The following is a 25,046-nucleotide window of genomic DNA, read 5'->3' as shown; positions in this document are numbered from 1 at the left end:
TATGTATGTGCCAAGTATTATGGCACCATATTACAGTATTTCTGTTTATTTCATTAATTACCATTGCTCATTTTTTTGGCACTAAAATAAATGGAGGAAAAAGGTTATGTTTGCATAATAAAAGAACTGCATATGTCACTATGTTCAGGTACACATCCATTTTTGCAAGCAATGTGACTACTGTGCCATCTGGTGTTCCGTGAAGAAACTGCATATTATTATTTTAGGTCTACTGGTGTTTTTTTAGTTCTTCTAACTGCTAAGAGAGGGTGTTAAAATATGCAACAATGATTGTGCATTTTAATTATCTTGCAATTCTGTTAATGTTTGCTTCATATATTCTGAAACTTTGTTAGGCATAAACATTCTTTCTGAATTTAGAGCTACAATTTTATTAGTTTCTATCCCCAACCCGAAGTTTTCTTCCCCACCCCAACCCTGCAAATTTTCTGTTCGTGTCTCTGTTCCTTTATTTCCCTGACTTCTTTTGAGTTAAACTAATATTTTTCAGAATTTCATATTATTGGTGGTTATATACCTCTTTGTGTTATACTTTAAGTGGCTGTCCTAGGGATTATAATATATATATAATTAACGTTATTTAGTTTACTTAGGTTAATATTGTATATCCCTTCACATTTAATATAAGGACAATTTACCACTCTCTATCCCTATACTTTATATAATGTCACAATACAATGTTACAATTTTTGCTTTAAATAGTCATGCATTTTTTAAAAGGGAAAAAAGTAATCTTATCTCTTTACTCACATATTTACCATTTCCTAAAGATCTTAACTTCCATCTGGTGTCATTACCTTTCAATCTGATCAACTTCCTTCAGAATGTAACTGCTCAGAATGTTGGTTAATTTTTAATGCTTTTACTGGTAAATTTCCTTTTAGTTTATTGTCTTTCCTAATACTAATAAGGTCACATAAGATGATCTTTGGTAATTATGCCCAGATGACCTTCTGAAGTGCTCAGCGACCTTTATCACATTCTGTTTAAATTATCCTGTGCCCTGAGTAGGAGACAGAGAACATGGCCGCTGGGGAAGTGACTAAAGTACTAAGAAAACTCAGCCCCTGGGGCTCAAGTGCACAGGACCTGCCTAAGACAAACTGCAAAACCCCTTCTGCCCCAAGTCTTGTCCCAAGTAACAAGCAAAAGCAGTCTGCCACTGGGAGATGAGCAAGAGCATAAAGAGAGAACCTACCCAGGTACGTAGAGCAAGCTGTAAGCTAAGAATAGAGCAGGAACAATGAGAAAAATCCTCTAGCAATGCTGGATCCATGCAAAAAACAAGATAGCAATAACCCACTGTTGAAGGAATTTGAAGTCTGTGGTGCACTGATGATATCAACAGCAACAATAAACACCCAACCCAGCTCAACAACTAACTAGACCAGTGATGGTGAACCTTTTGAGCTCGGCTTGTCAGCATTTTGAAAAACCCTAACTTAACTCTGGTGCCGTGTCACATATAGAAATTTTTTGATATCTGCAACCATAGTAAAACAAAGAGTTATATTTCTGATATTTATTTTATATATTTAAATGACATTTAACAAAGAAAAATCAACCAAAAAAATGAGTTCGCGTGTCACCTCTGATACGCGTGTCATAGGTTCGCCATCACTGAACTAGACTAAATCAACTTAATTGTCTGCCAGAAAAAGTATACCTATTTCTGAGTATAAATTTTACCACTCATAGATATGCAATGTGTGACACTCAATAAAAAATTATAAGATGCATTTTTACAAAAGATAAAACAACCCATGTCAAGAGAGAAAAAGCAATACAATAGAGATGCTGCGAAGTTAGAACTATCAGATATGGACATTAAAATAACTATAATTAATATCTTAAAAGACTATCTGAAAATGTGAATGACATTTTACAGATGGGAAAGTTCAGCAGAGATAAACACTATAAAAAAGAGTCTAATGAAAATACTAAAAATAAAAAACATGATATCAGTCCAGCCGGTGTGGCTCAGATGGTTGAGAGTCATCCCATGCACCATTTATTATGTTAATCTCTTTAAAAGGTGACTGTCTAAAGCAGTGGTTCTCAACCTGTGGGTTGCGACCCCTTTGGGGGTCGAATGACCCTTTCACAGGGGTCGCCTAAGACCATCAGAAAACACATATATAATTACATGTTGTTTTGTGATTAATCACTATGCTTTAATTATGTTCAATTTGTAACAATGAAACTGGGGGGTCACCACAACATGAGGAACTGTATTAAAGAGTCGTGGCATTAGGAAGGTTGAGAACCACTGGACTAAAGCAAAAATGATAACATGTTGTGGGATTTATAACATGTAGAAGTAAAATGAATAATAGCACAAGACATAGGAGGGTGAAATAGAAGTATATGATAAGGTTCTCACACTGCATGTGAGATGGCATAATATTATTTGAAGATAGACTGGTAAGTAAAAATGTATATCATAAACTTAGAATGACTACAAAAATGAAGACAAAGAGGTATGAAGAACACATTAACAATGTAAATAAAATGAATTCATCAAAATATAATGAAGATTTTATCAATAATGGGTAAATCCAGGCAGGTGAAGGGTTTATGGAGTTCACTGCATCACTCTTTCTTGTAAGTCTGAAACTTTTTTCAAAATAAAAAGTTTAGTTAAAAATATTTAATGACAAAATGGCCCTTACACAATCTTAAATATTTACCCAATCCCCACAGCATGCAACGCCCCCCCCCCCCAAGGAAATATGAAGCTGTACAAAGGAAATAGAACATATGATCCCTTCAGGCTACAGCTCACATTCTAAAATGAGGCTCAAAAAAAAAATGGCCATTAAAACATATTAGAAAATTATCCAGAAATACTGTTTCTGATTAGGGAACTTGTATATAACTTAACTCCAGGAACCAATAATCTGGAAACAGCAAATATGAAAGTTCCTCAACTGGTTACTTATTTGTGAAATCATTAACATATCCTTACTATAATGTAGTTTTAAAGTATTTTACATGATTCAAAGAACATTTATTGACCATTAACCATGAGTCATGCCCTGTGATAGATGCTAGGGTTAGGGAGAGAAGCAGCATATTAATATTGAACTCAAATGGAAAGACAGAAATATAAAACGTGGCCAAAAATGTTATAGATTTTCTAACAGAAGTCCTACAATAAATGCTGAGGAAGAAAGCAAAGTCAGAGAGGACCAGAGTCAGGTTTTCAAAGATGAGGAGACTGAAAGAAGCTGTTGGAAGAAAGAACGAACTGAGGATGTTAAACAATGTAGGATGAGCAACCAACTGCCCAAAATCATAGAGGAAGCTGGAGAGATTAAGAGAACATAAAAGAACTCCACTTAGGAAAGAGAGTGTCTTAGGAATGGAGTCTTTGAAAGGAGTACATCTTTCTGATGCAAGAAAAAGAAAAGAAAAAACACAGACATCACTAGCTTTATGTTCCTTATGTTCACAGACATGTGTGTATACGTATGGAGTGTTCTCTCTCCCTCTCTCTCATACAATCACACCACCCAGCTTTTGAACATGCTTTTTCCAGGAGCCTGGAATATTGTTTCTATTCCTCTTTGTCGAGTTCAGTGGTTCTCAACCTTCTAGCACTTTAAATAGAGTTCCTCATGTTGTGACCCAACCATAAAATTATTTTCGTTGCTACTTCCTAACTGTAATGTTGCTACTGTTATGAATTGTAATGTAAATAACTGATATACAGGATGGTTTTAGGCGACCCCTGTGAAAGGGTCATTTGACCGCCAAAGGGGTCACGACCAACAGGTTGAGAACCGCTGGTCTAGTTAATTCCCATTTATCCTTCACTAGAGGCCTGGTGCATGAAATTCGTGCATCTGGGGGGGGGGGGGGTGGATCCCTCAGCCCGGCCTGGGCCCTCTTGAAGTCAGGGAGCCCTCGGAATGTTTGACTGATGGCTTAGGTCCGCTCCCCCTGGGGAGCGGACCTAAGCCATCAGTCGGACATCCTTAGCGCTGCCACGGAGGCGGGAGAGGCTCCTGCCACCGCCACTGCACTTGCCAGCCATGAGCCCAGCTTCTGGCTGAGCAGCGCTCCCCTGTGGAAGTGCACTGACCACCAGGGGCAGCTCCTGCATTGAGCATCTGCCCTCTGGTGGTCAGTGCTAATCATAGTGACCAGTCATTCTGCTGTTCGGTCAATTTGCATATTAGCCTTTTATGCCTGCAGGATTAGGCTGAAATTGGCTCTCTAACATCCCCCGAGGGGCCTCGGATTGTGAGAGGGCGCAGGCCAAGCCAAGGGACTCCTCCACTGGTGCACGACTGGGGCCAGGGAAGGACACGGGAGGTTGGCCAGCCGGGGAGAAACTGGGAGAGGGCTCCAGGGCATGTCTGGCCTGTCTCACTCAGTCCCGATCTGCCGGAACCCAGTAGCAAGCTAACCTACCAGTCAGAGCATCTGCCCCCTGGTGGTAAGTGCACATCATGACGACTGGTCTACCAGTCAACTATCTGCCCCCTGGTGGTCAGTGCATGTCATAGAGAGCGGTTGAGTGACCTTAGCATATCATTAGCATATTACTCTTTGATTGGCTGAACAGATGACCAGATGAACAGGCACTTAGCATATTAGGCTTTTATTATATAGAGCAGCCGTGGGCAAACTACAGCCCGCGGGCCGGATCCGGCCCGTTTGAAATGAATAAAACTAAAAAAAAAAGACCCTACCCTTTTATGTAATGATGTTTACTTTGAATTTATATTAGTTCACACAAACACTCCATCCATGCTTTTGTTCCGGCCCTCCGGTCCAGTTTAAGAACCCATTGTGGCCCTCGAGTCAAAAAGTTTGCCCACCCCTGATATAGAGTATCTAGGCTCAGTCTTCAGCAGTCTTCACTCAGCACAGCATACTCTCCTTCACAATACCCAGCAGACTTGATTAATACTATATGTTCCCCTTCAGATTGGAAATTACATAAGATCAGGGGCCACCTCTGTTTTAAATTTCCATGTTACCCACCCCAGAACCTGGTACAGTACATGACACATAATAGACTCTCAGAAATATTAATTAAATAAATGAACTAAGAGAAAAAGTTAAAATCGATCTTTTCTATTTTTTTATGAATGACAACTATACACAAAGTCACAAAAAAAGCTATGTTTCACTAAATTACTAAAATTAAAAACTGTCTCAGAAGGATATCCTCTATGAGTGCTAATTAGCAATGTTAATTAGCACATAAGAAGAACAAGTAATATGCACCTCATGCTAATTTCTTAATGAATGAATTTACATATGGCACTCAAAGTAAATGCTAAACCAGGAGTAAATCTAGAAGTTGAATATGGTATAGTTTAACCATAACAGCTCAGAATCAGGCTGCATAGGTTAAAATGGAGGTTCCATTCTCATTACTATGTCTTCAACAAGTTACTTTACTCTCATTAATATTTTCTCCACCAGCATCCACTCCCCTCCCAGCAACAAGGTCACAGTTTTTTCAAGGAGCCATGTGTGCTCCAGTGTGGTCCCAACTAGGCTATAGGATGAAATTTGTGGCCTAGGTTTAAGTGATTAAGTACATCATTTGCTCCTAAACAGAATTATTGTTACAGCAATATGAACATGATCAAAACTATGTCAATCGGAGCCAATTCCAAGACTTTTATTTTACCTATTAGATAAACTGAATAGAACCTGACAATAACTAGAGGGAGAGTTGCTGCATCCATCTTTCTGCTATAAAGAGTGAGTCCTAAAATGGAGCAATCCCAGAAAGGAAACTACAAGATGGTGTGAAAACAGGTCCTGGGGACACTATCTGAACCCCTGCACCAACCTTCACCTCAAGTTAGCTCTACCTGCAACTTTGTAGTCAATCTTTGTTTTCTAGTTAAACCAGGTTATACTGGAGTTTCTACAAGTTATAGCTATGAGTTCCCACTGTTATACTCTCTCAGCTTCAGTCTCCTCATTTGGAAAATAAGGATTCTCCAAGCTTCAGTACCCTCATCTGTGAAGTACAATACTTACCTCACAGGTTTGTTATGAAAATAAAATAGTACACAGCACAGATCTGACTCCCCTTATAGAGATATTGAGCTATATATGTGATTTTAATTTTTAAAAAATGAAAATTGTATGACTGGGTACTAAGTTCAAATGAGAAAAAAAAATCTTTGGCGAAGGGATAATGGCAAAAGCAAAAACATAAATGAGGTTAAAAATCACAACACTAAATTTGCCACTACCAAGTAATTCAGACATTCACCAGCAATATAATGAGAGTTATTCCAAGTTATCTTCATAAAAATAATGATGCCAATGCTGCAGGGGAAAAAATAGCCATCTCCCTAATAATGATAAGACTAGAAATCAGTGAAACAGAAAATGGACAAGCAACAGAAAAAATCAAAACTAAAAGTTAAAAAAATTGGTGAACTTCTAGTAAGATTGAGGGGAAAAAAGAGGGAAACTAAAAATTAGCAATATCAGGAATAAAAGAGGGCATATCTCAATAGAACCTACATACAGTAAAGACATAATAACAGAATATTGTAATCAACTTTATGCCACTATAATCAACAGCAGATGAAATTAACAATTCACTATAATAAAAAAAAAACTGACGCAAGAGAAATTTTGAATAACCGCATATCTTTCTCTAAAACTGAATTTATAATCCAAAACTCCCCTACAACGAAAATTTCAAAATGCAGGCTGAAGTTTGTTCAGCCGGACAAACATCTCAGTGTTACATAAGGCCCCAAGACCACAGTATTTTCACTTTATTAAATTTTTAGTGAATGGAAGAGAGGTACAGAGAGAAGAAGAGGGAAAAAAAAAAAAGTAAGAGACTCACTGACAGTTAAACAGATCAAGACAGAGTAAGAGAAAACAGAAAGACTTGGATAACAGTCAGACAGAACTAACAAATCAACAAAGACTAGATTATCTGCATTAATGGAATACAATAGACAACCTGAAAAATATATGGATTAGATTAGAAATGGGTGAATAAAGGGGATTGTACTGTAAAAATAGGAAGCTGTGATAAAGTATAATAGAGCTACACACTACTTCTTAAAATCAATTTCCCACGATTTTTAAACTATGGAAAAAAAAAATACCGACCCATTAAAAAAAAGTCACTTTGTCAGGGGTCACAAGCAGTTCTCTAATTTACTAGTATATGACAATCATTAAGAGAAATCAAAGCACATTCATTTCTAAGCTATAAAGAAAATCCTATTTGGAGAATTGATCCACTAGATTTTTAAAATAGGGCCACCAGTCTATCGACTGTAATCAACTATTTCTAAATACCATTTATTCAAATGGATTGCTGGTCAGGCCATACTTCCTCTCATCCTCATTAAGATCAAAGATTGCACCATACTGCCAATGATGATTTCACAACTTAACACATCATTACCCACAGTGACTACATACTACAGTAAAATATATTACAGAAAAAACAAAGTCTGATCTAGGTTCTATAGAACTCTTACATATGAGCAATTTAGATGTTTGCTCAAAGCTTTACATGTTTGTAAATCACTTTTAGTTCTTATGAGGGAGAAATAGCAATAAAGGAGAAAACCACAAAAGCATGAATGAGCAGGAAATTCAACAAAGTTTTTAAAAAAGCAATCTTTCCCCTACCCATCCCCTTAATGTTCTAACTCCCACTGCATTAAAGAAATTACAAACTTTACAGAAAATGGTAAGAATTGAGTGAACAAATTAGAAACTCCATATTACCTGCCTTAGAGAATGCCCACAGTTTATACATGTAAGGCTGCTGCCAGCCAAGTACTCTTCTCACACCATCATTTTTATGAACATGACCCAACTTGGCAGAAATACTCCTATATCTCCCCAAAAAGAAAAGTCCCCAAAATATCTATAAAAATTATTTCTTGAAGAGGCTAACTGTGCCTCCCACAACCCAGTCAGCTGAATTTTGACCTGATTTAAAAATGGGGCAGTTGTTAAAGTAAATAAAGAATTTAAAACTTAAAAAAAAAAGATACTATAATACTTTGCTTCTCTGTTCTACAGCTTTGATTAAAACTTGGGTCCAAACATTTTTGACCTGCAAAGCTAAAGTTGGCACACATCCCCCCTTCAAAGTATCATTAATATTTTAAATTAGGACAGCTAAGAAGAAAAAGATAGTTACGTTTAGTCATGTGCTTTCTTTTACTTTCATCTAGGATCCTGTTAGAAATTACAGTAATCTGTCTCATGTTCATCCTGTAACTCTCCACTGTCTTTGTCAACAGCCTGGTTCACCTACTGCCACCTGAACTTCCCTATGGAGCTAAATGCCTTCCTAGTCCCATTTCAACTGACATACCACCACCAAACTGATCTTTCCAAGGCACACTCTGATCACACTGTCCCCACGTTCAAAACCTCCCATAACTTACAGCGCTGTCTAAATTAAGAACATATTTCAAGGTCCTCCACAACCTGACCTAACACAACTTTGTAGTCCTCTTTCTTATAATTCTCCACCAGTTAACCTAAGCTCCAGCACATATCTCAGACTTTTCTGGGTCTGTACCTTTGTTTAGACCTTTCCCTCTATTTGGATCTACTTCCTCCTGGTTTCCTGTTGAAATCCTGTCTATCACTTCAAAGTTCATCTCTACCACGAAGCATCTCTTGTTTTTCTAAACCACATGCCTCCCTCTCTTCAATCTGATACCACTTTCTTTACAGCCCTCTTATGGCACTTCACTCAGACTTGTCTAATAGTCATTTATCCTCTCCTACTGGAATTGAAACTCTAAGGGCAGGACCTGTATTGAATAAGTGTTTCTGGATAAAATACAAAACCAAATTCTTCTGAAAGGAGGGAGGGAAAAGGCTTTATTATTAACAGAGCAGACCAAATTCTCCAACAAAAACTTGTAAAAATATATCCTGAAATCAACACCTTTACCAGAAGAGGAGGCATGCATTCAGACCAGTAAGGAGATATGTAACTGGGAGTAGTAACTGTAAAAGTACATGTTACTTTTCGAACACAGCAAACCAGTCCTTTAACTCCATCAAATGAATAATAACGTATGACTATGTTACAACAGTGCCTCCTTTATCTGATATAACTAGGATATGAGGGGTTCACAAAAGTGAGTTTTCTGGAGAAGTGGCTTCCTACTGAAGAAACAGAGCTCAGACATGCCTACAGCCTGAGCCAGCTGAGATATTCCTGGGAAACGGAATCCCCCCATCCTCCCCTTCCACATACACACTTCATCCAGTCTAGCAGAAAACACACAGGCAGGCTGGGGAGGTCCTTTTGTATAGTTACTCGCACCTGATAAATAGGTAGGCAGCATAGTAGAAGGGCAAGGAGGGTATTAAAAGCCCTGTAAAATGACAAAAAGAATGTTTGCATGGCAGAATCCTCATTCCAAGTTGTTGGTACTATACATTGCATTTCCCTGAGAAACCTCGGGGAGTAGAGCAGCTGTTCTTCTGCCTTGGAACGAGTTATGTCATCACCTGCTGCAAAATTCCTTCCTCTTTGCCATTGAAAATATTTCACCTTCTAATTATTTCTGTTATGGGTTGAATTGCGCAACCCCAAAATACATATGTTGAAGTCCTAACCATGAATACTTCACAACGCGAACTTGTTTGGATATAGTGTCATTGCAGATGTAACTAGATAAGGTCATACTGGAGTAGGGTAAACAGCTAATGAAATAAGGAAGGCTGGTATTCTCATAAAAACAGAAAATCTGGCCCTGGATAGTTTTTTCTCAGTGATTAGAACATCAGCCAGCAGACCAAAGGGTCCCTGGTTCGATTCCTGGCCAAGGGCACATACCTGGGTTGCAGACTGGATCCCTAGCCCCAGTCTGGGCGCATGCAGGAGGCAACTACTAATCGATGTGTCTCCCTCTGACATCGATGTTTCTCTCTCTCTCTCTCTCTCTCTCTCTCTCTCTCTCTCTCTCTCTCTCCCCCCCCCTCCTCTTCTCCCTCCATCTTTTCTCCCTCATTCCCACTCTCTCTCTAAAAAAACAAACAAACAAACAAACAAAAAAAACAATGGAAAAAATATCCTCTGGCAAGGATTAATGAGAAAAAAATTTTTTTTTTAAATCTGGACACAAGTACACAGGAGAATGCTATGTGAAGATGAAGGCAGAGATCAGGGTGATGCTTCTATAAGCCAAGAAACTCCAAAGATAGGCAGCAGACCACCAGCAACTAGGTAACAGAACAGATTCTTCTTCCTCAAAGGAAACCAACCCTGCTAGCATCTTGATCTCAGACTTTTAGCCTCCAGACTGAGACAATAAATTTCTGTTGTTTTCGATGCCCAAACAAAACACCCCGCCTATGGTATTTTGTTTGGGCATTCCTAGCAAACTAATTGGTGTCTGCTGGTGTCTTTCCAGTTGTCATAGCACCAATCTACTGTGACAACCATACACCTCTTTAAGAAACCAAACTTCTTAAGAATGATCAGTTACATTCAATCAACAAACATATTGATGACTTCTATGTTCCAGGCACCAAGGACAAAGCAGTAAAATTGACATGGTCCCTGCCTTCATATAGATTAGTGTAATTAATATAATTGACCTAAATTATACAACAAAATTAATACACCTAAATTATACAACAAAAATACACCTAAATTATACAACAAAAAAATTTGCAATTGTGGTAATAGCAATAAATGACACACTTCCAATAGAGAATAGCGGACATATTTAACCACATCTGAGTGACTCAAGGACAATTGCTATGGAGGCCTATTGTACAGTTCTGTGCCCTTTTATTATTTTGCTCCCATCTACATGTCAGGTTGTTAGATACCATACAATCTGCTTTTACCAGCCATCTTCTTATATTCCTGCTCACCTTCTTTAATCCACTCATTTCTAATTTGAAGCCTCTAATTTGCTATAGGCTAGAAAAATCAGGTAACTAATATTGCTAAGAAACATACATTAAATAATAAAGACAGCTACAAGAGAGAACTAAAGATTGGGCTTTAATATGGGATTTCTGATATACTTTAGATTCTCAGAGACACTTTTATGACAGAATTCTGTTATAAAGCACTAAGGTGGAACGTTATTCTTTATAAACTAGGTGTTACAGAGTAATTTTACTACTTTGGCATTAAATTGCCTGGCAAACACTTCTTTTCTTTAAAAGAGAACATAGTGTGGATACTATGTAAACAGGTATGGAAAGAAGAAATACTGCCCAAATTTGGAATTATATAACTTATTGCCCAGCATAAGGCATATTTTTATTATCTACTTGTGAATCAAATAACAGGAAGCATTACAACAGGAAGGTCCACCCAATGTTTTTTGCAGTACTTCATAAATACCACCTACCTCTTATGCATATCCAACAATCATCTTTTTTGTTGTGTTTTTTAAGTTCTTCTTCAGTTACTTCAATTAACCTGCCTTTTAATCCTGTTAAGTCCTTTCCACTTTTGGTCAGTCTAATCCAATCCATAAGACTTCTGCCCTGTTTTAGAGGTACCTAAAAAAGGAAAAGGGAAGAATTATACATGGCTTCTTCAAGTTAGTTGCTTTTTCTTCTCTCCTGCTGCTTGTCTTCAGACTACTTCATTACTCTTATTCCCATTAAAAAGAATAAGAAACTGCAAATCTAACAATTTTATAAATATTCTTTATAGCTTTAAGAGATTATCAAAATCATTTTCTTACAACTAGAATTATAGACAGAACATTATATAAAATTCCTGGGCTATGAGGCAGGGCTTAGAAATTCTGTCACACAAATGTTCATCATAATGGTAGCACGAACAGTATTAATCGTGGAGTCAGAAAACAGCTTTTGGTCCTGGCTCTGTCACTAATACATTATAGTCACTTACCAATTTGGACCAAAATTTCTTTGCCTTAAAAATCAAGAGAGATTTGATAGAAGAAAATATAAACAACTGGCTAAAATTGGGTTTTTTGGATTGTCAATATACACAGAATACTGGAAATGACTAGGTAGCAATTAATTTTCTAAGAATCCACTGAAAAAACAAAGGTTATCAAATAATGGAAAATAGTAACACTGTAATACTATAGGGAAGGACTGGCAAATTGGCCCATGCTTGTTTCTATAAAGCCCTTGAGCTAAGGATAATTTTCACATGGGTGTCCTTATGTGGTCCTCAAAGTCTAACATATTTGTTATCTGGCCCTTTGCAGAAAAGTTTGCCTACCCTTGCCCAGAGGATTTATAACAGGACTAGAGGCCCGGTGCATGAAATTCATGTGTGTGTGTGTGTGTGGGGGGGGGTGTCCCTCAGCCCAGCCTGCACCCTCTCCAATCTGGGACCCCTCAAGGGATATCTGACTGCCCGTTTAAGCCCAATACCAGTGGGACTGGGCCTAAACGGCAGTCGGACATCCCTCTCACAATCCAGGACTGCTGGCTCCCAACCGCTCACCTGTCTGCCTGATTGCCCCAAACTGCTTCTGCCTACCAGCCTGATCACTCCCTAACCACTTCCCTGCCAGCCTGATCGATGCCTAACTGCCCCCCTGCCAGCGCAATTGCCCCTAACTGCCCTCCCCTGCCGGCCTGGTCACCCCCAACTGCCCAACCCTGCAGGCCTGGTCACCCCCAACTGTCCTCCCCTGCAGGCCTGGTCACTCCCAACTGCCCTCCCTCCCCTGCTGGCCATCTTTGACCACATGGGACGTCATCTTGTATGTTAGAGTGATGGTCAATTTGCATATCACCTCTTTATTATATAGGATGTTTGGTTTCTTGTGTGTGTGTGTGTGTGTGTGTGTGTGTGTGTTTTCCCCCAAAATACATTTTCAAAACTTTTAGATGAGAAGTATTTATTAGTGTTCTAACCAGTTAAGACAACCCAGTAGAAATGTTCAAGACATTCATATGGGATAGGACTACTATCTAAACTTGTATAACTAGTTTGTAACATAGGACCAGAGGGATGTTTAATGTAAAAACAGGCACAGTCAAGGAAGTTTACTGTTACAGATTGAATGTTTGTGCCTTCTAACCCCCAGCCAAATCCTTATGTTGACATCCTAAACCTTACATGATGGTAATTAGGAAGTGAGGCTTTTGGCAGGTGATTTGGTATTAAGGACAGTGTCTTCATGAATGGGATCAAAGAGATGAAAGAGATGCCTCAGCCCTTTGAAGACCAGGGAAAAGTCAGCTATGAAACAGGAATGAGGCCTTTATGAGACACAGAATTGGCCACTGGCTCATGCATTGATCTTGAACTTCCCAACCTGCAGAACTGTGGGAAATAAATTTCTATTGTTTATCTGCCACCTAGCCAATGGTATTTTGTTATAGCAGCCAGAACAGACTAAGACATGTACATACCTCACTTTCCTGAGTCATACCTATTTTAGGCATTTACTTACCCCCAAAATAACCAAGTTAAGACGTCTCTGGTGTCTTTCTAATTTTATATTCCTTCCTATCAACCTACATCATCTCATCCTTACCATCACTGGATCTTTTAGGTCCTTTGTTCCCAATAAACAAAGTAAAGGGTAAGATTATGATCTTTCCCATCCCAAACCAAATTCACTTGTCTCTCTTGTCTGTGTGGATTCCATACTCTACATGGTAGTTAAAAGCAATCTTTTGAAAATGCTAATCTAATCATGGGCCCTCCCTCCTTTGTTGGTGGCTCCCTACATTACCTTCTAATGATGTCTCTAAATTTCCTACAGTGGTTTACCAGGCCCTTCAGAAGTGGTCATAGCTTACCTCACTAGGTCATAGCTTACCTCCATGGTTTAACTTTGCTCCTTCCCATTTATATGTTTTAGCTAAATGGGAAAATGGAAACAGACTCCTTGACTGCAATGAAACACTTGCTCCATGCCTGGATCTATCACCTCACTCCACCACAGACATTATTTCCTCCAGAAGCCTTCTCTGACCCCAACTTATCATAACACACTATTACAGTATTTATGGCATTTATAACTGCCTGTTTACTAGTCCATGCAGCCTACTAGAGTAAACTCCTTGAAAATAGAGACCTATCTGTAGAATAAGGTAGGTTCTCAGTAAATATTTATTTACTAGTGTTAGTAGAAATAATAATAGCTATCAAATACTGAGTGTACACTTTGTCCAAGCACTGTGTTAAGGGTTGTACATAACAATCCTTGATACTTAAATAAAAGATGAGAGGTATTTAGTTACATTTAGTGAGTGCTTTCAGTATACCAAGACTGTGCTACAAGAAACATTATCTCACTTAATCCTATAAACAACCCTATAAAATGGGTATTGTCATTCCATTTACACCTAAGTCAAAGAGGTTAAGTGGTAGAGCTGGGAAAAGAATCTGGGTCTTTCTCATTCAAAAGTCTGTGCTTGCCCAGCCGGTGTTGCTCAGTGGTTGAGCATCGACCCATGAACCAGGAGGTCACAGTTTGATTCCCAGTTGGGGCAAATGCCTGGGTTTTGGGCTCGATCCCCAGTGGGAGTCATGCAGGAGGCAGCCAATCGATGATTCTCTCTCATCATTGATGTTTCTTTCTTTCTCTCTCTCCCTCTCCCTTCTTCTCTGAAATCAATAAAAACATATTTTTTTAAAAAGTCTCTGATTTTTAACTATTATGATATACAACCTCCCCAACTAGATTCTATTTCTCAGTCTACCCATTTCATACCATCCTGACTCAGCTTCTAACATGTTCAAGAGTAGCTTGTTTCACAAAGAAAAAACAAAAACAAAAACAGTCTTAGCTTCCCTACGAGTTGCACAATAATCTTATTTTGTTCTCTTTTTTGGACCCAAAGATTTCACCTTTGCCATCACCACCTGTCAATCTTTTGTCTTTGCCTCTAAGTTGTCTCCTTTAAATGGATATTGAGAAAATGATTAGTAGTTTTAATGGAGAAGGGCAGAAACTTATAACGTAATTCATAGATTCTTTCTCTGGGAAGGCTATCCTATTCAGTCAAACATTTAGATTAATGAACCGCGTCCAGCACAGCCAGGGGTGAACCTGAGGAGGGGCAGTGAAGGATTAAAGAAAACAGACAAGAGAATACAGTTGGGACCAGGTGGATCACTGCCTGGATGAGGAAACAGTGACCCAGCCTGTAAGCTCAACTTTATAGTCAGATCACACAGAGCAAAACAAGGGGAGTGGTCAACATGTTTACAATGCTATTGCGAGTTTCCTTACTCAAGCCTTGTTTTGGCAGCACTTGCTGCACCTCCCGCAGCCCATTAGCTACCTAGGAAGGAACAAGGGAGGACTATAAGGTCAAGCTTAATTGTGCTGGGAGGGCTCTGCCCTTCAAGCTGGGACTTGTATGTGGCTCTGCCACAGGTCAATCCAAGGCTTGACCCTATAGCTGCTCCCTACAGCTTAAGAAGAGAAACAGGTCAAATATCAAGGAAGAGGGGACAAATAATTAAATGGCTAGATGACATGTGGAACAATAAATAAAAAAACTACAGCCACAGTCACATCACATCAAGCCTGTAAGATCTAAGGCAACATTCTTCACCAGATTCCTTTTCTGTGAAATGGAGATAACAAATGCATCCACTTCATAGGATCATTGTAGAGTAAACAGGTGAATACAAGTAAAGCAATGAGAACACTTGCAGTGGTTCTCAACCTTCCTAATGCCGTGACCCTTTAATACAGTTCCTCACGTTGTGGTGAACCCAACCATAAAATTATTTTCGTTGCTACTTCATGACTGTAATTTTGCTACTGTTATGAATCGTAATGTAAATATCTGATATGCTATGTGTGTTTTCCGATGGTCGCGACCCACAGGTTGAGAACCACTGACTTAAGAGCATACATGGCCATCAGTAAGCACTGAATAAATCTCGGCTGTACTATTATTATAGTTGGGTTCACAGACTTCTGAAAAGCTAATGAGAGCTACAGATCCCTGAACCCATAATTCTGATCTAGAGTCAAACTCCAGGTCTTAGTGGAGAGAGGGGAGGGGAGGGGAGGGGAGGGGAGAGAAGAGAAAGACTGGGAAGGTCCCAAATGATGCTAAGCCCCCAGAGCCCAGAAATGAAAAAGGAGTGTTCCAAGCAGGTGGAAGTCTCAAAAAAAAACACACACACAAAAAAAACCACGATGTGGTTACAGAACGAGGAACCAACAAATAACAGGAGCCAGCAATTCCTGTTGCAATGAGCAAAGGAGACGGTTTTAATAAATCTTGCAAATGTAAAATACATTGTATTCCACCTGTTGCTAACGGTAACTAGGTTCAACAAAAACTTAAAGAGTATATTCGCTTCGAAGTCATCAAGTGTTATCAGTAGAAAAGGCAGTGATAAAAAAACAACACAAAAACTGAAGTACCAGAGGAAGAAAGAAGGGCAGTATGACTTCGAAAAGGATAAGGCTCCGTAAACTGCAGGTTTGCAGACCTGTGGTCTCCCTTCTCCGATCTCCGCGAGCTCGGGGAGCCCCCGCCCCTGCAGGGATAGTCACAGGTCACTGTCCCCCCTGCCCAACCTTTCCCTTCCGCTGGGACCCCCATCCCTCAGAACTCCCCCAGAAAGAGAACAAAAGACCAGAGAGGAGGGCAGGTTGAGGGAAGAAAGCCAGTACTCAGTCCCTATAAGCAGGAAGCACGGTGCCAGGCCTGTCATTTACATCTGAACTTAGTCCGCGGGGCGACTTGGAAGAAGGGAATGGACAGGACGGGGTAAAGGCTGGGAAGAGAAGCGACTAGGAGGTGAGAGGGGGTCAGGAGAGTTCGAGGGCTGGGGGCAGCCTGGGATCAGAAAGACTGCCAACTAGGAAAGGAAGGGCCGGCGGTGAGAACCGGAGCGGGGAGAGGGGAGGAAGGGGAGAAGGGGCTGTGCGGGAACCCGAAGCGCCGCGGGAGGCAAGCGCTGAGCCGGACCGTCCGCGGCTGTCAGCCGCTTACCTTGCTACGCCCCCCGGAGGCGGCGCGCTGCTGCGAGCGGGGGGCTGGGAAAGACTGGGAAGGGATGTTCAGCATCCTGGACCCCCGGCCCGGGCCCTGCCTAGGGTCCGCCGCTGGAAGGGATCGCTCGGCCGGACCCCTCCGGGGTTACACCTCCCGCGCCGGCTCCGAGGCCGGGCAGAGGCCAAGCCCCCAACCCACTTCCGGGGTCGCCCGGGGTGAGGCGCGTCATGACGCAGCACGTCGAGCCGCGGAGGGCGGGGCCAACGTGACGGACAGGGAGTTAGCTGGGGAGGGGACGCGGAACCAGGGGAAAGCACGCATGCTCCGTTAGTTCTGCCTGAACTTCAGCACCGCGGGGACGTGACAGCTATTCTGCGTAAGATAAGAGTGAAACTGTTCCTTAGCCTTGGTGCTGACCGCATCTAGGACCAAATGCTTGCGGACTCACCCACAAGTGTCTGTCCATTGTTAAACAAGCACTACCATTACACAACTTAGAATTCTGATTTCTCTGAAACTCTCTCCTCTAAGGCACCAAGCTGTAAAGGAAAGGGAAGCTTTAAAAACCAAGGTGTCAAATGCAAACAGCCACTCCTGTGAGGTGAAGACAAAACTTCCACCTTTAAGAACCCCCGCTAATGACTGACATTATGAGTCAAAGACCTTAGTAAAGTCTTCTGCTCCATTCGCCTGCTCATGAGTTTTTCCTCTTCATCTAACTTCCTGCCTTCCCTGAAAGATACAAGGAATTGTATACTGATGCAGCCCACCCCCCGTTGCAGTATTTAAGAGTCAGGTTATGCAAGGTACTTTAGTATCTCAAAGCCTGATTTTCCCATCTGCATAATGAATTTATGTTTTAGTAAGGATTAAATAAGATGATGTAAACTACATAAAACAGTGCCTGGTTAAAAGAAGGCACTCAAACATATCCTTGGGTATATAAATTAATTTGTATTTTCTTAAATTCTGTATACATGGCATCATATAAATATGCACTCTTCGGTGGCATCCAGCTTTTTTCATTCAGCATGTGATTTTGAGATACATCATATTGTGGGGGGATAAGGAACATATGTAATACCTTAATCAAAAAGAAAAAAATAAAAGAAGGCACTCAATAAATGGCAGTGGTTCTTCATACTATTCCAACATATCGATGAGAAGCACAAATACCATGCAGGTAAACAACAGTCTCTAAGTCTCAAGGTTTCAGATCGGAGACCTGATGAGTATTTTCCTTGGGGAACACACACATCTGAGAACAGAATGCAGTGAAGGGAGAAAGTTTTCAGAAGAAATATAGTTCTAAATAACTCTCCACAGCCTCATTCCATTACTAACTTTTCCTGAGTCTGAACTATGGTTTGAACTTGCCCTATTTCAATTGCCTTGTCCTTAAAGTGTCTGTAAATTAATGTCTGTCAATTTTTTCAATTAGACAGGAAAATGAGGAAATATAAGTAGCTATTCAAGTAAGAGGCATTTCTTAGCTAGGTAACCATCTCAGACCTTTACCTCTGCCTATTATTGTTCTGAAATATTGCAGAAACATTCTTTATTTGCAATTGAAATGTTTATTGTGAAAAAAATGTATTTGAGCTAAAAGGAACTTCATTCGTTACCATAGTTTATTGTTACCTTTACCTTGCAAAGTACTCTTTTTCTCTCACATTAAAAGAGTTGTATTCTTCTATAAATCTACTTTAAAACACCAATCACTGAGAATTTCTTATTTCTCCTTCCATAAGAAAATGCTTTCATGAGAATATCAGAGCAGAAAACCAGAGCAAAGGAAGGTGATGTTGTTGGAGAATGTTTCATATCTGCCCAAATTCCCCCTTGGAGAGAAAGTGGAAATAACACTATCAAACTCTGACCTTTTGGCTGCCCTTTTTAGACTCCATGTAAGTAATGCCCATTTAGACATTTTAATTCTAGGGATTCCTCAATGTACTGCCATAAGTATTGAACATCCATGCTATTTTATTACTGGATTTAAGGACAGCAGAAGAGTATTAAAGAGAGAATTACTTTACTCATCATTCATTAAAAATGCCTAAAATTTAATAGTCCTGACACTAATTCCCATTCTCAATTACAGACAATGATTTAAAGTGTTTTTCACCATCTGCTAGCAAATACATAATAATAATGTGTAATTGGGACATGAGGTGATTTTCTTCATTATCAAATAATATTCATCTGTAACTACAATATCCAATGGAAATCGATAGGAAATAGATGTTACAAGATTCAGTTTGAAAATATTGTCATTCTATGCAAAAGTATAACTAAATATTTGCAAAATCATTACTAGAGATAAACTTCATAGTTTGAGATCAAAATTATCTTTTGTAAGCTCCAAATGTTTACAGTACAATCAAGATATTTGTAAATGGCACCTACTTTTACATTCCAGCATTGAATAACAGTGTAGGGATTTAAAGAAAAGGCCCAACTACTATAGTACTTACAAAATATTCATTTTATTAATAATTTACATACAAATAAATAAATTTAAAGAATTATGATATATTTGCACGCTAAATTTAAATCCTACAAATGTTTAATATCATCAAAAGTAACTAATCAGATTAATTTTCACAGACCAGTTCCTCAATTTCATCTTCACTATCAGAATCTTCATAAAATGAAATTGTGGCTTGAATTGGAAAAGTTTTCAGAAGAGCTTCTGCTTCTTGATATAAGTAATCATAACACTTTGATTTTGGCCAAAATAGTCTGAAAAAAGCAGACAACATAATACACTTTATCTTTTTTATATTTAGAATCCTTCTACTCATGAAATGTTCAAAGTCAAGAACTCCATGTATTTTTAACAATTAGTTTATGCACTTAGACACAGTCTTAAGATATAGGTTTAAAATGCTACTATCACAGCTTTCATGGAGTCTACTTGCCAAAGTATCAATAACTGGTTGATTATTTTAAATCTTTATCCAAGTTGTAAATTGAGTCAAACAAATTCACACTGAACCCTGTGTAAACCTAAGATCAATATTTAGCTTACTCCAGGCATTACAGATATATTTATTCTTAAAAAAAAACAACAGGCTTATCTTCCAATTTCCAAATTTCTTAAGGGAAAAAAATGAATCCTACCATTACATTAGAAATTCTGACAGCTTCATAAAAACAATAAAATGTTATGCCCTTACACAGAGGCAGAAATTACCAAGAATCTTGCTTAAAGCTCACACATTTAACTCTTACAGATGTAGCCAATGTAAGTTTAGAAAAGTACAAAAGCACTATTTTTAAAAGTTTGCTTATGCGCTCACAACTTGAGGTACAGCAAGGTTACCTCTGAGCCCAATCTTGATCCCATCTCCCTTCCCTTTCCCCATCCAATCAAATTTGGGACACCATATTGAGAATTAGAATGACACTGGCTTCATACAAATAATTCGCATGTAAACATGTTTACCTCAGAATTTCAAATTTTTGAAAAATACTACACTTGTCATCTGATCTATTATTTTTCATCCAAGGAAAAGAAAAGAGTAGAGATGAGGCTTAATGTCCAACAACAGTGTAGTCATTTCAGTGTAAATAGCCCCATGAACTCATATAATAGAGTGATTCTAACAAAAAGATGGTACATTATGCTCAGTATACTCCATTTTAAAAGGCAAAAAAAAAAAATAGGCAATGTAGTTTATAACTGTTTTTAGCAATGTGGTAAAAAATACTTTACAATTTTGGTGTCAAATTAGTAACCATTAATAATGCAGTCATTCAATAAATATTTCAGTTCTTTCTTATGCTGGACATAATTCATAATTAAAAGAAGAATAAATCACAATCCCTACCCTCAAGAAGTTGACAATTGAGTAAAAAGAATTAGAAACACATAATACTGCTCAAGATAGAAATTTTAAAAAGTAAAATAAACAACAGAAGTGCAAACATAATTCTACAGTAGTTCAGAATAGGAAAGAATTGCTTGTATATGAAACAAATATATTTTTTTAATGTGTTACTGGAATTGCTCAACACAAAGACTCTTGTTTAATTGTTACCATATCCTCCCCAGAATTTCCCACTGGCCATTTTTCTTCAAGGCACCCCCTACGTTCCTGAATTCCCACTTCTGGATAAGTCTTCTCTGTCTCCTTTGTGGAGCTTCTTTCTCTGTATACAGGTTAGGTATTGGCCTTCCCCCATGGTTTTATCACAAGTGATCATCTCCCCTCTTGGACTCCCCAGAATGACCTGGCCCACTGCCATGATTTCTCCAACTGTTCATTTAACAAAGCTCCCAAGTCTGCCTTTCCACTTAAGAACTTGATGATGAGTCCCTGAATTACATAGGCAGCTCCCTAATGGACATTGCCACTGGGATGCAATCCCACATTAATAGGCACATTAAATACCATAAATGGAAAATTGGACCCATTATCTTGCTCCCCAAATCTGTTTTAGCCCTAATTTCCAATCTGTTAGTACAGCATTCAACCTGGTCATCAGCCACAAACAAGGGAACCATTCTGTCTTTTTACCTCTTCTTCATCTACCATATCCAGTACATTATAAGCCTAAATCTATTGTCATCTAGGTAGGTATACCCCAAACTCACCCAGTCCCATCTCACATCCAAAGCCTTAGAATGGCTCTTTATCATTCTTGTCTGAACAACTGCAATGCCTTTCAATTTCACGTTGGTGTTCTAAGACTGCTAGTATATACCATTTCCTTTGTGATTTTTCTGAAATATAAATCTGATCACACTACTCTTCTGGTTAAAATCTTTTGAGTAATCCCCAATACTACCTACAGGATCAGGGCAAAACTCTGCACCAAGGTCCTTGCTGGAATGACCACAGCTTCACACACCCAAATTCCAGCAACTTGATGCTCCCAGAGGAGCCATGCTGTTCCATGACCCTGTTATCTCTCTCCCTATGCTGTTTCTTCTGGCCCTGCCTTCCCCACCTACAAACATTTGGCTAACTTAAAGACCACAACCTATCATACCCTTTCCTGACTTTTCCCCACTCCCCACTTCATGCCCTGAAGTGTCACACTGACCCAATTGAACTCTCTCACAATGCTTTCCAGGGGGCCATGATTATTTTTTTCCTGTGTCCTGCACTAGTGCTAGCACATGGCAGGAAATAAAGCAACATGTTATCTATAAACACATAGCCAGGCTGGCGAGTTACAAACATCATATAGCTCTTCACCTGACAGCTCTCTGAAGCAGGCAAACTGCAAAATTAACCTTTTACCCGAATAAAAGCTACAGAGAATCCTACAGAAAGGCTGACTTTCTGTGATTAGAATAGGAAACCAGCTCCTCGTTGTTATGCCCTACAACTTGTGATCCCTTTTATGACCCTCAGGGACCTTTAGAATTTTCATCGCATTTCCATTTTCTCTTACTGTAGCAAGCTCCTTTTGCTCCCTTTGCTATGAAACTGCAACTGTGAACATCTTTCTTCCTTCTGGTTTGCAGGAGAATAAGAATATATACACTTTGCCTGGTGTGAAGTCAATTGCATTCGGACCCCTTGACCTTAAAAAGCAAACAACTTTTGCAGGCACAAGATGTCAACGTTCAACTTTTACTATATCATCGTCCACTTTCCCTATTTATACAACATTTCTTAAGCCTCTTACCGCGTATGCGCTGATTAACAGTTCTTCTAAGTGAGAGTGTGAGCGCCTACATTTTTCAATTCGGTGAGTTAAAAGACCTCTGGGACTGGGAAGATAAAGTAACCTTGAAGATACTACCTACAGGATTTTCCAATAGAAAAACTGCAGGACCAGCTGCTGAGCTGGGCCGTGCAAAGTCCCTGGCTTTTTCCAGGGGCTGGAGCAGCAGGAGACCTTAGGTTTGGCCTGTCACTCACCTGACTGGGTGCTTGTATCGCGAAAGCTTTCCAGAGGCTTCGGTCATCCCGGGCATCTGGAGACGTAAGGAGATGAATCATAGTTATCACTCACCTTTTTCTAGAACCTGGAAACTCGCGGGACCAAGCCTTCCTCGCGCCCTCAGGGAAAGTGACCCCAGGGCTCTCTGCAGCCTCGCTTTTGGCCCGATCCCCGTGTCGCAATTGCTCTCGCCTCATCAGCACCAACAGGGCCACGGGTAGGACCACCGCAGGACCACCAGCAGGCGCGATCGTAAGCGAGGGGCTGGCCGGGCGCGTGTCTCCCTCGGGCCGGGGTTCCCAGCCCTGGAGAACTATCTGCGCCCCTCGGAGGCGCGGCCAGCCACGCGCGGCTCACTCACCACCTCCTCGGCGTGGTGCGGGGCCTCCTCCTCCTGCTTTCCTCGTGCGTCAATCCACGGTCTCCAGAAGCCTCCGGATCTGCGGAGTGGGGAGCAAAGGCGCGCAGAGGAGACGTGAGCCCAGACTCGGCAGAACCGATCGCAGCCGAGCGTGGACCCCGGGGGAGTGGGGTGGAGGGGAGGGGAAGAGGAGTGGAGGGCGGGAGCGGAGAGGAGGAGCTGGAGAGGCAGGCGCTGGAGGGATGCGGTAAAGGAAGTGCAGGGCGGTACCCGGAGTCCGCGCTCCCGTGCCGCGCGGGGCCCTCGGGGGCCGCGGGCTGCAGGCGGCAGCAGTGCGCGCGCTCGCCGGCCCCGCTCTCCGCGCGCTCCGCTGTCTCCATGCGCAGCGGGGCTAGGCCGAAGGCCCCTGCCAGCTCGCAGAAAAGCCTGCCCCTGCACAAAACAGTCCCGCGCCCGGCGCAGCTTATATAGCCTCCCCGAGGCCTGCTGCACATTGACAGGTTCGCTCCCTCTCCGCCCCTCTCTGCCCTGCTCGCCGCATAAACAAAAAGGCTGCGCGTGAAGGCGAAACGGACTGAACCCGGGTGTGAACGCGTGCAGCTCCCAAATGGCCCGGGAAGGGGTTTGTCGAGCGATTGTTAATCGCTCTTCACACATGGCTGCGGAGAGAAAAACAACATTCGCCCGAGCAGCCAATTTCCAAGTGAAAAGATTAGGAGGGGATAAAATTAAGTGATTCTACACGTTTTGTGTATTTCTGCAAATGGGCCAAGTGGCTGGTAATTAATGCTTGACTCGCCCAAGTCTCAGGGCTTTTTGGCCTTTGGCAAATGAAACTGGTTCTGCACCCCGTATTGTAAAAGTGGGATGCGAATAAATGAAAAGGAATGACCTTAACTCCTCTTTCCGGCATAATACAAGATGCGTGAACGAATGGAACCTTATAAAAAGAATGTCCGAGGGGCGCAGATGGCTCTCCAGGGCTGGGAACGCCGTGTTCATATATCTGCCTATTATTATTTGAAGATAATACAAAATTCAGAAGAGATAAATTGTACAACCTTAAATGTTCTAGCCAAGAGGGCCAGAAATTGGAGTCATAATAGAATGTCGTGATTTTTCCCAACATATGATTAGTTCCCTGAAGAGAAGTCTTGATTTTTATGTATATTCTGTCACTGCTTGGCAGTTTATCACTCAATGATAATTAGAAAATTATTTTGTGGGGGCAGAGTATGTAGAGAATGATGATATCTTGAAAAGTTATGATATGGGGCAAGTTAGTCAACTTCTCTGTGACCCGTTTCTCTTGTTTAAATTACCCCTCACTACAGAGGTCCCTTAAATGTGATAAATAAGTGTTGTGCTTCAAAGGAAAGATGATATATAAATGCCATATTTTTTCAAAATGTTTTAAATATTAGAGCTGACTTCCTCTTAAAAGTTGTAGATAAAAAATACACTTTGAATGTAAGTATAGTGTCTCTGCTATTCATTCAGTTACTCATAGGAAAAGAATCCACTGGATTAATATCTAAGGCCTATTAGGAAGGTGAGATACGGTTTGCTTCATATAATGAAATCTGTAATGATAGGTACTTGATGTCTGTCTCAATGCCCTACAACAGTGATTTTCAACCTTTTTCATCTCAGGGCACACATAAACTACTAAAATTTTATGGCACATTAATAAATATATTTTTTGCCAATCTAACAAAAAAAAATAGGTCTAATTTTGATTCATTCACACCAGATAGCTATTGTTGTGTTGGCTGTTATCATTTTTTTTTTTAAATTTGACAATCTAAAGATAAAAAGATAAGTGCCTATTTAGTCA

At 40.2% G+C, this 25,046-nt stretch overlaps 2 protein-coding genes across 2 annotated transcripts in view; both read right to left on the bottom strand.

Moving 5' to 3' along the window:
• The window catches only part of LOC308521395 (cytochrome b5 reductase 4), a 68,167-nt gene extending 51,021 nt beyond the window's left edge, over positions 1-17,146 (bottom strand). The window contains exons 1-2 of the mRNA XM_081094406.1: positions 16,942-17,146; positions 11,382-11,535 (exon numbers count right to left, since the gene is read on the bottom strand). Coding sequence (XP_080950532.1) covers positions 11,382-11,535; positions 16,942-17,016 — 229 coding nt within the window. The 5' untranslated portion in view covers positions 17,017-17,146. The remainder of the gene's footprint in view (positions 1-11,381; positions 11,536-16,941) is intronic.
• A 2,267-nt stretch (positions 17,147-19,413) lies between these two features.
• Positions 19,414-23,601, bottom strand: RIPPLY2 (ripply transcriptional repressor 2). The gene is made up of 4 exons (XM_081094405.1): positions 23,480-23,601; positions 23,210-23,288; positions 22,827-22,882; positions 19,414-19,689 (listed from the first exon to the last, which is right to left on the bottom strand). Exons 1-4 carry the CDS (start codon positions 23,587-23,589, stop codon positions 19,542-19,544), a joined length of 393 nt encoding a protein of 130 aa, XP_080950531.1. The 5' UTR covers positions 23,590-23,601; the 3' UTR covers positions 19,414-19,541.
• Positions 23,602-25,046: the final 1,445 nt, after the last annotated feature.

This window comes from Myotis nattereri (assembly GCF_964212035.1).
Source record: "Myotis nattereri genome assembly, chromosome: 6".
NCBI classification, from domain to species: domain Eukaryota; kingdom Metazoa; phylum Chordata; class Mammalia; order Chiroptera; family Vespertilionidae; genus Myotis; species Myotis nattereri.
This window is presented reverse-complemented; position numbering and strand designations above follow the sequence as displayed.

Excerpts from the sequence above, each read along its gene's own strand:
- RIPPLY2 (XM_081094405.1), bottom strand. The coding sequence starts at position 23,589 with ATGGAGACAGCGGAGCGCGCGGAGAGCGGGGCCGGCGAGCGCGCGCAC. Across the intron at positions 22,883-23,209 it reads CGCACCACGCCGAGGAGGTG|ATGCCCGGGATGACCGAAGC; the intron begins GTGAGTGAGCCG and ends TTACGTCTCCAG. Across the intron at positions 19,690-22,826 it reads CGATACAAGCACCCAGTCAG|ACTATTTTGGCCAAAATCAA; the intron begins GTGAGTGACAGG and ends TGCTTTTTTCAG.